The sequence below is a fragment of the Sorex fumeus genome, unplaced genomic scaffold (genome assembly GCF_029834395.1).
Source record: "Sorex fumeus unplaced genomic scaffold, SorFum_2.1 ptg000037l, whole genome shotgun sequence".
NCBI lineage: Eukaryota > Metazoa > Chordata > Mammalia > Eulipotyphla > Soricidae > Sorex > Sorex fumeus.
The window spans coordinates 1,821,414-1,833,625 of record NW_026606094.1 but is presented as its reverse complement, the minus strand read 5'-3'; the positions used below and the strand labels follow the sequence as shown (position 1 = coordinate 1,833,625).

The window sequence follows — 12,212 nt, the reverse complement described above, 5'->3', positions numbered from 1 at the left end:
GAGACCAGGGCACTGGGACCACATTACGGGGAGGGGCAGGAACCTGTGAGAGGAGAAATCACAGGCGAGTCTGTGGCAGCAGCTCAGCCACTTCAGCCATAGCAGAGCTATGGGATGTCAAAGATCAAGAACATGAACACAGGATTCCTGAACATCCTTCAACTACATTTGGACTGTTCTGGTGATGAGACTCACAGCCCCTGCCTGCTACCCCACACAGCCTCCTGAAGTTCTTCCTTATACGAAGCCAACATCAGATTCTCTGTGACTTCTTGGCCTCCCTCTGGCACTCCCACTCAGTATGTTTATTTAGTCCAAGAATTCCCTTCTTAGGCAGGTCAGGACGAGTTTGGTTATTCATCTGACTTTGACTTTTCTTCTAGGAAATCTCACATGTCCAAAGGCATGGAAAAAAACAAAGTTCCCTGTACTTGTGACTGGTTTCAATAACCATCAACTCAGGATCTATTGTCTCCATCTGACATTTTGGTTTCTTTCACCCACTTGGTCATTACATGATCGTGCTGGCGGATGGAAGATGTGGGGGCGACAGGATGTGGTTTGGGTCACATCTGGCAGTGCTCAGGGCTTACTCCAGGTTCTGTACTTAAGGATCACTGTGGCAGTGTTCAGTGGACCTTACCTGGAACCAAACCCTGGTTAACCACAAGAAGGCAAGAGCCTTAACCCTGATATCATCTCTCTGACCCCTTAAATTTTTTTCCTATACCTGAGATACCTGAGCCCTCACTCAAAGGCACAGGTAAATCCAGATCCAGTTCACAGGTAAGTCCAGGTAAGTTCACAGCCACCCACTGGCTAAAGTCAGATTAGACAAGAATCTAGGCCTCAAGCTCCAGCTGTCTCTGGCCCCACTACCTTCCAGAATCCTCGGGAGAAGGTGCTCCGTGGGACAAAGAGCAGGATATCAGTCATTAGGGCTAGTGGCTGTGTCTAGTGTCTAGCTGTTTGTTTAGTGGGCCACAGAAACCATGGACAGACAAGCACCAATTACATCTGGCAAACAATTATCAGCTGTTGTTCTCTCGGGCTCTGCTGCTTTCAATTACTTCCCAAGTCTCTCCCACTTCCCGAGATTACACTGGAAATCATTTGTCTCTGCTCTTAATCAATTTCTGCACTATGAAGGATGATGTAAATGAATTAGTTAGAAATGTAAAATGTGTGTAAATATTAAAGATTCATAGACATATTAGAAGTGAGACACTGTCTGTTATTCAAAAAGCCACAAAATATCTCATTTAGAGAAGACACTTCATAAAATATACATCTTCAAAATCCAGCAAAGTGCTGTTTACAACTGCTTCCACTTGAGGAACAAAGACTCCAAATGGGAAATAACTGAAGACACAAACGCACACAATACTCCAGATAACATACAGCAGCTCAACGTCTTCCTGGTAATTCTCTTTGTGGTTCCTGAACCACACACCAGGGAGGGAGTAGAGTTCCAATGTGCACAGTGCAGGGAGGACCCCAGGGCGGTGTGGGGGTGGGGTGGAGGTCCTTTCCTTGAGTCAATGACAGAAGGGTATGGGGAGCCGGGGCCTTGGAGCCTCAAAGAGCACACAGTCCAACTTCTCCGCACGGTTGCCCTCAGCTGTCAAACCATTTGCTTCTTTTGGCGAGAGGCGCTCCTTTAGAAGGTCCCAGTAACTTCTGCTTGTACTGTTCGACCATCTGGTTGAAGCGCATCTCTGCCTTGTTTCTCTTAGGTGCCTTTTTCTTAGGTGGCTACAAATGCAAGGAAACAAAATCATTTTCAGACGAAGAGCATCCGACTCTCAGGCCTCCAAAGTGAGAAAACAAGCAGGTCCAAAGATCTTGCCCACCACGTGAGGGGGCTCTGAGATCTCACGAGAACTCCCCACGGGGAGAGCAGATCTGGATGCCGAGAGCAGCTCCCCCAGAGTAACTCGGAGTCTCAGAGGCTTTCACCACTGGTTCTCAAATGTGCCCATGAGTGTTCTGGACATTATTACCTGCCTTTCCCCTCATCGAGATTACGGTTCACAGGATTTCAGAGCTAGAGCACTATAAAATGGGATGATAAGTGGAAAGACAGTACTTCCTCCTTAAAACAAAGGAAGCTGCGAAGGCAAAAGAGTGCCTGGCCTCAAGTGTTTAAGAACAGGCTTGTTTTTTTTTTTTGGGGGGGGGGGGCGGGGCTGGAGAGAGAACACATTGGGAAGGGCGCTCGCCTTGCATGTGGCTGACCCAGGTACGATCCCCAGCATCCCCTCTGGTCCCCTAAGAGTGATTCCTGAATACAGAGCCAGGAATAACTCCTAGGTATCACCAAATCAAAACAAGAACAGACTTGTTTTTAAAAGGAGGACCCAGTGCACATTCGCCAACAATTCTCCCCCTGCCTCCATACTCTCTACTTTTGAGCATTAGGGTTTGCAATACAGATACTAAGAGGTCCTTTATATTTGGTCCTTTATGTACTTTCAGCACACATCTCCCATCCCGAATGATTCCTCCAACCATCATTGTCTTAGTGATTTCTTCTCTATTCCATCATGTGCACTGGTGGAGGGATGGGCGTTTGATCAATGTATGACTGAAACTCAAACACGAAAGCTTTTTAACTGTATCTCATGGTGATTCAATGAAAAAAAAAGTTAAAATAAATAAACAAAAAGGTGAGAAATAAAGACAAACAAAAAAAAAAAGAGGACCCATTTCAGAGGGTAGGATAACTATCGAGGGTGTGTGCACTCCTGGAGTCTGACGCTCCGAGATGCACTCTGAGGGTTGCTGCCGAGCAACAGATCACCAGAGACACTGCTGGGTGAGAGTCTGTTTTACGGGAGGGGTGCAGGATGGGAAGCATGTACTGGGAAAAAGGTAAAACCAGACCGCAGCTGAAGCTGAGTAACTGGTGAATGGGGCCGTCACCTCCCTATTCTTACTTTTAGGACAGCGTGCCTCAAGAATCTCTCTCTCTCTAAAAATACTACAGTCATGCAGCCAGAAACTGTTTCTCTCAACTCAGTTTATCCAAGGACTAAAGAGGCTGCCAGCCCCCACAGAGCTGGGCCGCCCGAGTACTCCGTGGAACACTCACCTGTTGGGAAGGTGATTTCTGTTTCTCCTGCTTCCGCTGATTGATCTGGGGCTTTGGCTTTTTCGGAGGGAGAGACTTGATTTTGCCTTTGTCCCGTAACCTGCAGTAAGATGTCAAGTAAGTGTCACCCCTGCCTTCCTTCTCTAATTGGCACCCTGGAGGTTCTCTTAAGCCCAGAAAAAAAAAATATCCTTTTCTTATACCAGCTCTTTCTAAGCCCAGGATAAGAAAAAAGAGACAGTGCCACAGAATTTCCTAGGAATGTATAATGCGTATATTATTTTTTTTGGCGGGGGGAGGGGCGGGGAGAGCAGTGTTTTGATTTAAAATCTCAAAGGTACCTCCCAAATCACTTAACAAGTACTTCATACAGATCTACTTTGGTTCATAACACTAAACTGATGTCCCAAACAGACTCATAAGGGAACCAGAAGCAGATGGAGCTCAGCTTAAAAGAGAACCTAAAAGTGAGAGAGTCTTCAGAAGACAGAAATAGCACGAAAGCTAGTTCTAGAAGGCTCCAAGGCCCCTCTGCCAGTCTAGCCCTGCTTCCCTTGGTGCAAGAGCACCAACCCTCCCAATGAAGAAGCAATCGCCCATCAACCCTTCCGGGGGACTCACACAGTACCAGGCTTCCTTTCATCTAAACACACCACCAAGAAGGAAAGCGCAAGGCAGAAACAATCCCAACCACCCACTATCACAAGTCCCATCTGCGTCTCACCGGATTTTGGGGCCTCGGTGAGATGGGAGCACCAGGACCTTCCTTCTCTTCTTCCCGTCCGGCAGCTCGACCTGCTCCACTTCAGCCTTTGTCTGGAACCCTGACCAGGAGGCCGAGCCCGCTGTTCCCTTCTGCTCGGCTGGGGCCTTGCGTGGTGTCTGCGTCCGGGTCTGCGCTGCTTTCTGCGCCTGGTCTTTCCCAGCCGCCGGCTGCCCCTGCTGCGGCTTGCCGCTGGGGGACTTGGATTTCGCCTTCTGCTGCATGAAACAAGAGGATGTCATCTGGTTTCTGGGGAAGGATTACTCGCTGGAAAAGGACAAGCGTTTTGAAGGAGTTCGGTGAAAGAAGGGGGCATCTTCCCAAACAGTTACCCGCTACAATTTGGAAACTGAACACTGTAAACAGATGACTACTGAGTGGGGTCGCCAGACCCCCATTCCCACTCCCAGAAGCAGAAATGGACAAAGTGCGTGCATGCCCAATACTCAAAAGCCAGCAGAAAACATAAAAGCCAAGGACACCGAACAACTGTTAAAGGTGCAATAAGCACCTGAGATGGGAATACCAGAAGAACTATTTCAAGTCATGAGGACTAAAAAGTTTCTATAATTTAAAAACAACAGATTCGGAAAACTCAGAACACCAAGCATGTGGAATTCTAAAAATTCTACGGCAACATAAAATTAAGTAATCTCAAAACGTCCACATCTAGGCATTTTAAATTTTGACTGCAGAAATCCAAAGATGAGGAGAAAATCTTGAAAGCAGCCAGGTGGAGGGAAATCCTCACCTGAAGGGTCCAAAGGTCAGAAGCCATCTGAGTGAGCAGGAGAGCCAACATCTTGAAAGAAAAAGTCACAAACCCAGAATTCGGTACCCAACAAAAGGAGTCATCAAAAGTCACAGAGAAATAAAGGAATATCAAGGAACTCTCTCAACTCTAGACATAGCCTGCACAAGCACTGAGCAAAGACCAGAAGAACAGCACAGGGGACAAGGCACTTGCCATACACGCGGCTGACCTGGGTCAAAAATCCCAGCACTGCATATGGTTCCCCCAAGCACCACTAGGGATGATCGCGGAGCACAGAGCCAGGAGCAAACCCTGCACACCACCAGAAGTGTCCAGAACAAACCCACCAACCAACCTAACAAAAGACCAGTAATTTACATAGAATGAGAGGCAGCAGACTGAGGTAAAGGCCGCAAGGGAGGGGCTTTAGGAAGGAAGACAGGAGGATATTGGGTTTATTCTGCGCCACAGTGAAAGGGAGAAAAAAAAGATTCAAGTGGAATTAGTGAAATTACCTGTCATTTTGACCTTTACACTTTAGCAATCTAGACAGGCTCTCCTCTCCGTCTGCTACATGATAGTCTCTATTTCTACAGGGTCAGGAGATGATGGAAGAAATGAAATGTTGCTGTTCACACCTCATCTATGGGCCACTGCTCTTGCACACACAAGGCCTACTTGGGTTCGATTCCCTGCATCTCATCCCAGACCACTGCCAGGCGTGATTCCTGGAGAGCCAGGAGAAAGCCCTGAGCATTGCCGGACACAGCTCCCTACACATCCCCGCACCCCCCCCCCAAAAAAAAGAGATTAAAAACTCATCTACATAGAAGGAAGAGATGCATATTGAAGCAAGGCAAAGACTACAGCTGACTGGGAAAGTGCTAAAGTGTCTCTAAATTAAATTGCAAAACTGAGAAGAGTCTTCCTCGGGGAAAGGTGACGCTATTTCCAAAGTCCCTTTTATTTATTTATTTATTTATTTTCTTTTTGGGTCACACCCGGCGATGCTCAGGGGTTACTCCTGGCTCATGCACTCAGGAATTACTCCTGGCGGTGCCCGGGAGACCATATGGGATGCTGGGAATCAAACCCAGGTCGGCTGTATGCAAGGCAGACGCCCTACCCACTGTGCTATCGCTCCAGCCCGGAAAGCTGCTACGTTTAAACAGCAGGAGTAATATATATCTAAATATAAGCCACAAAGAGAACCATGTGTGTGTGTGTTTTTTTAAGCTAGTAGCTTCAGAATTACCTCTGAAACAAGTGGTGAAGGCAGTAAATAACTCTACTTGTAGCCTAATTAAGCTACCTAGAACCATAATCAGAGCCAGGATTTCCAAGCCAGGGCCACTGCTCCTCTACCAGCCAGCCACGCCATGGAATACCCTACAAAGACTGCGCATGCCTGGCCTTGGTGCAAGGGGAAGCCCTGGTACCTCAGACCATCGGGCCCTGGAGCCCTGCAGCACGGGGAGGAGGAGAGCCCGGCGCGCGTGGCGACCGAGCAGCGTGCGAGACGGATGACGCAGGAGGCTACACTCAGTCTCCATCAATCATGCGAGGCAGAGGTTGTCAGCCCCATTTTACAACTCGGAACTGAAACTGAGAGAGAGAGTCACTTGCCAAGGAACGTGCAGCAAGGACGGGACAGAGCCAGGGCTGGAACAAGAGCATTTCTATTTCCAAAGGAAGGCCCTGATCTCTCCTCTCTGTACCAGAGAGGTCGAGACCAGTCCAGCGGCCAGCGAGACAGTGAGGCCAGTAAGGCGCTCATCTGCGCGCGGTGACCTGGCCTCAACCCTAGCACCCACGTGGGGCCCCAGGCGCCCCCGGAAACAGCCCTGAGCTCCTACAGTCTCGCATGCCCATGACCCTCCACCTCCTCCAAAGAACATCACACCTCCAGAGACATTTATGAAGGGGGAGAAAAATACTACGAAAAGGATGACCCCCAATCAGTAAGCCAGGAGTGGGCACTGAGCACCCTCTGCCAGGATCCAAAAAGAAACACACAAACAAACAAACAAAAGGAAAAAGACAGATGTTAAAAGCCATCCGTAAGTTCAGTACCAGGCTGCGTTGAATCCTCAGCTCCTTTATCTTAAGTTTCCGTCGATCTTCCAAAGAGAACTCCACTATCGGTCTCTGTGCAGAGAGAGAAAGACAGGAGAGAGGACAGAGGGAGGGGTGGGGGAGGGAAGGAAGAGAGATAGAGAGAGAGAGAGAGAGAGATGGGAGAGAAAGAGAGGAGAGAGAAGGGAGGGAGGGAGAGAGGAGAGAGGGAAGACGAGGGCGAGATGAGAAAGCAAGGAGAGAGAGAAAGAAAAGAGAGAAAGGGGGAGAGAGGACGAGAGGGAGAGAGAAAGAGGGAGAGAGAAAGAGGAGAGCGAAAGAGAGAGGGAGAGGGGAGAGAGAAAGGGAACGAGGGAGGGAGACAGAGGGAGAGGGGGAGCCCTTTGTTAGACCTCTTTCTTCACCGTGAGCAATAAGCCAAGCTGTCCCCACCACTGCCCCGTTTTCCAGCATGTCAGAAGTCGCAGCGCCTTCTGCACAGGTAAGGGGAGGGTGCGATGAACAGCCTTCCTGGCCAGGCTGGGTGGGGCGCAGACAGGAGAGAGGCCGGGGCTCACCTTCTGCGGCCCGAAGATGTCCGGGTTGTTGTTGATGTGGCGCAGGGCGCAGAGGGCGTGCTCGTGCTCCTGGAACTCGGCAAAGGCGTAGCCCAGCGACTGCCCCTTCAAGTTCCCGTGGGTGCCTTTGAGGTCTCGCATCACCCTGCACTGGGAGAACAAGGCACAGAGACCCTGAGAGGCGGCCCCTGAACAGATCAGCGAGAAGGTCTCTGGGCCGGAGAGTCCTGCCCACCCTGCACGCAGCCAACCCTGGTTCTATCCCCAGGCCCACATACGCACCCCAGAGCACGGTCAGGTCAGGACCAAAAACCAAGAAAGGGGGAAAAAACAGGAAGAAAGAAATGAAATGAAAGGAAGGAAGGAAGGAAGGAAGGAAGGAAGGAAGGAAGAGGGCAACTAGGGCAGACTCTCCATCTGCAGCCTCGCCATAGGAACTGCGCTAGAAGAACATTTAGAATGCCAGTCTTATTAAAATATCCCACTGAGAGCATAAAACAAATAATAGATATTTGGTTACAGCAATGTAAGAGATGACAGACATCAAACCAGACCTCAAGTTAAGTCTGCACATAAAATAAACTTCCCAAGGAAAAAAACTGTAACTGCTTTTAAAGAAAAAACTGGTAACAGAATAATACACACAACTGAGAGCTACAGGATACTTCCAGGTTCTGTCCGCATGGGAGAAACACTGCCCAGAGGCCGCATCGCTCTGCAGGCACTCTGAAAGGGAGTTACAAAGGGGACAGAGCAAGGCCTGGTGGTTTCACATCACAGACGTTTCATGCATGGTCAGAGCCGGCCCAGCCCAGTCTCACGAAGACCAGCAGCCACAGCAGTAGCAGCCTCTGCCTGGGTTGAATTCCCTGTCGTGACTTTCCCCTAAATCCTTAAGCCAGAATTAAGAGGCATCCTCTGAGGTTCACAAGGGTACTGGGGAAACTGATCATTCACACTCTATTCACTGCACCAAAAGCGCTCTCAGCAGCAATAGGTTTTACTTTGGGTTTTTTGTTTCACTACTTTTGGGAGCCTCACTATCAGCAGTGGGAGTTTCCAGGGCAACATCTAGAATACAGAAGTCTAGTGACTGGGGCCATAGGATGCTGCACTTGGTACATCCAAAAATCTATTCTGAGCCTAGAACTGTGTCACACACTATAGCAGAATTCAGAAAAGCAAAAACTGAGGTTTCCATATTCAGGAAGCTTAGTTTTTTGCTAAGTCACTATTGTTATGTATATGAAAAAATTAAGGGGAAGCTGCAAAATACAGTAAATATAACAAGTGCATTATAAATGCATGTAAATATATGAAATGCATGTAAGCAAATGAAATGTTGCAAAATACACACAACTTGTGCTCTCAGCAACAACTGGTTTCATTTTGGGTCTTTTGTTTCACTGCTTTCAGGAGCCTCACTATCAGCAGTGGGAGTTTCCAGGGCTACACCTAATGGTATTCCAGAGGCCATGGTTGCATCAGGCCTAGAACTGGGCATGCCAGGTCTGTGCTCCAACCCCTTGGGGGTCCATGTAGCAGGTTTGAAATGACAAATATTTATGTACTGAATATGGTGGATACTGACAGGAGAAATTATACAACGTATGGCAGCAATACTTAAAACCGTTTTACTAAGAGTGGGGTCAGAAATGTGTTGGTAGGCCTTCGTCCCTCATCTAATTAGTCAACCATCAGTACTATTTTTTTTTTTTTTTGTAATGCAGATGGTAGGAACCAGGGCCTCACACATATAAGGCAGGTTCTCTACCGCTGAGCTGGCCCAATAATACACATATTTTAATCAGTCTTTTAAGAAATCAGGAAAACCATTTTGGTGATGAAAGAGGCCAAAGAAGACTCCTAACACTGGCTGGTACTTTTTCAAAGAGAGTGATGGAGAGATTACTATGTGCCCTGTGCTGCAGCAAGGATGATACCTGCCCTCCCAGACTTCACCTGGACGGGAGAGAGGACAGCGCACACAGGGCAGTGCCCCAGTGAGTGCCACGACAGAGGCACACGAAGGCCTTTGTGCCCCATAGGTGACTCTGCCTTCATACAGCGCCCGGCCGAGTCTTGGTGCTTTCCTGCTAGATGGGACAAGGACCCCTGCTACACCCGTGCTCACTTCCGTGCTTAGAAAAGGCTCAGGGCTACAGCCTAAGTGGCAGGGAAATGTCCTCATTTCTATTTCTATGCAAGAAAATTAACATTACAGTCCCTGCTCTAATACTGAGCATACGACAGACATTCAAGAAACGCTTGCCAAATTAATTCACCAGGGCAGAGACTTCCGTATACTCTTGCTTCAATTGGTCAGGTATGAATGTTCTTAGAAAAGAAAAAAATAAAAGGGGATGGGGGTGGGGGTGGGGAGCCAAACTCAAGATTCATCTCCTGGCAGAGCATTCCAAACCAAATCTGGGAACCAGAGACAGTACAGGGGTGAAGATGCTTGCTTGACTTGCACAGGACCAACCCAATTAGATCCCAGTCACCACATATGGTCCACTGAGCACCACCAGGTGTAAGCCCTGAGCACAGAACCAGGAGTAAGCCCTGAGCACAGAGCCGGGAGTAAGCCCTGAGCACTGCCAGGTGTGGCTCCCAAACAAACAAAAGCCCAAAGCTGTGCATCTGTGAGCGCCACATCCTGAAACACCCGAGCAGCCGGACTCCGTGAGACAATCGGGCAGGACGGCCTCTTACCTCCTTGATCCGCACGCCCTTCTCCCCCCTCGTGGCAGTCAACAGTAACTTTCGGAGTTGCTTGTCATCTACAGCCTTCGGGAGATTGTGCAGGCAGAGTCTGGTCCGGGAGACAAAGATGTTCTGATCCTTGAGTTTCTGATGCTTCAGCAGCTCAAACTAAAAGAAAAAAAAAATTAAGTGTTAATAATACAACCTCCTCTGCCAAAATCAGGGTCCTGGGACCAACGAGATGGCTCAAAAGGCTGGAGGACATGCTTTGAATGTGGGAGGCGCGGGCTCAATTCCTGGCCTGTAGGGTCCCCTGTGCACCACCTGAAGTGGGGAGTGAACCCTGAGAACTACCATAGCCCCTGAGCAAACAGAAGCCCAGGGCCAGCTCTTCCCAGAACCATAGAGAGACAAGAGGAGGGAGACAGGGCTGGCAGCCTCATCCCGCCGCCCAGTCGACGAAAGGTGAGTCTGTGTGATGCGAGCGGTGTGAGATCCGGGACTCTGCTCTCAGAAGGAACTGGAAATTCACCCCTATAGCTGACCTTACAGGAAATTCCTAAAGCTTCCAATGTTTTCATCTACGAGGCAGAATGACAAGTGAAAATTTCCATCTCTCAGGGGCCAGAGTGATAGTACGGCAAATAGGACACTTGCCTTACATGTGGCTGACCTGGGTTCAATCCCTGGCATCCGTTATGGTCCCCAAGCACTACCAAGAGTAATTCCTGAGTGGCAAGCCAGGATTAACCCCCGAGCATCAACAGGAGTGGCCCCAAAACAAAAATAAAAATAACCTCCCCCCAAAAAATCTATCTCTCCAGACATGACATGAGGGGCCAGAGAGATAGCACAGAGGTAGGGCCCCTGCCCTCACAGGACCAACCCGGGTGTGATCCCCAGCACACTTGTGGTACCCCCGAGCCCCACCAGGAATGCCGCCTGAGTACACGGTCAGGAGTAAATCGTGAGCACTGCTGGGTGCATCTGGTCCAAAGGTCAAACTAAATCCAAAAACCACCGACATGAAGTGGAAAACATTAACAGAGAGAAAACCCTGAACTCAAAACCTGGCCACGAGCAGAAAAGAAATAATACTGTGCTATATATCTATTCCCTTACCTTTCTTTCACCACTACAGCTAAGGATCTAGCCCTTCCAAAAGGAAGTGGGTTGCGGTTCGAGACTTCGAGACTTGACAGAATCCTGACTCAACTCTGCCACCGTGTGGCCAAAGAACGGCTGGGCTCCAGGCGGGCCGTGACTAACTACACAGCGCACTTGCTGCACTGGCCTGCAAACCTCAAAGAGAAGCAGCCAGCTTCTTTAAGTTTCTGAAAGTCAGGTTAACCAAAAAAACGTTTTAAATACATTATTTTCTTTCACTAAGTCTTCACTCTCTGGCTGCACTTCGTTTGACAAAGGCATAGCACATTAAAAAATTCTAGAATATCTGGGAAATGAAATCTCAAGGGATCTCCGAAGAAGCTATCATACATAGCCCTTCAACAGCTTTCAAAGGTCCAATTTTTCTCCCAGGAAACATTGTGTCTGCTCTGAATTATAACACATATAGTCTTACTCAAAAATAAAAACACTGATTTTAAGAGATTTTAAGTGTGCCATTATTGCACGATGACGAGAAAAAGACATATAATGCCCCTCCCACCTGCTACCCAATACCATAATTTCCGGATGCTCACAACCAAAGCCGCTTTATTTGCCCGTTCTGAAGCAATTCTGCTCATTATATGCACCTTTTTAAGAGTCACAGGTGATTTAGCATTTGAGAAGTTACATGGGGAAATTACTGGGAACTAATATTAGCAAGTGTAGCAAGTAGCAAAGTAACTTCTATCAGTTATTAAAGAAAACCTGCATGACAATATGGTGTTTTACTGGGGGCCAGAGCAATAGTACAGCAAACAGGGCATTTGCATTGCACATAGCTGACCTAGGTTGATCCCTGGCATCCCATATGATCCCCTGAGCACCATCAGGAGTCATTTCTGAGTTCAAAGCCAGGAGCAACCTCTGAGCAATGCAGGTGTGACCCAAAAACCAACCAAACATGAAAAAAAAAAAAGTTTTTCCTGATATGACTTATATTGTGATGATATCAACCTCCACACCAATGTGGAAATTTTACCTCTTAAGACTCACATCTAGTCTACTAACTCCAATCCACACACTAATATTGTGTGTGTGTGTGTGTGTGTGTGTGTGCACAAATGCACACACCAGCAATAACTGAACCCAGGG

General features: G+C 48.2%; 1 protein-coding gene across 2 annotated transcripts in view; it reads right to left on the bottom strand.

Moving 5' to 3' along the window:
• Positions 1–1,219: 1,219 nt before the first annotated feature.
• The window catches only part of RBM28 (RNA binding motif protein 28), a 33,124-nt gene continuing 22,131 nt past the window's right edge, over positions 1,220–12,212 (bottom strand). Inside the window, exons 14-19 of one of the 2 annotated variants that reach the window (XM_056118120.1) lie at positions 9,960–10,118; positions 7,245–7,394; positions 6,685–6,759; positions 3,819–4,072; positions 3,095–3,194; positions 1,220–1,755 (exon numbers count right to left, since the gene is read on the bottom strand). In XM_056118120.1, coding sequence (XP_055974095.1) covers positions 1,618–1,755; positions 3,095–3,194; positions 3,819–4,072; positions 6,685–6,759; positions 7,245–7,394; positions 9,960–10,118 — 876 coding nt within the window. In that variant the 3' untranslated portion in view covers positions 1,220–1,617. Of the gene's footprint in view, positions 1,756–3,094; positions 3,195–3,818; positions 4,076–6,684; positions 6,760–7,244; positions 7,395–9,959; positions 10,119–12,212 lie in introns of both variants that reach the window. The other variant, XM_056118119.1, reaches the window with a different exon arrangement.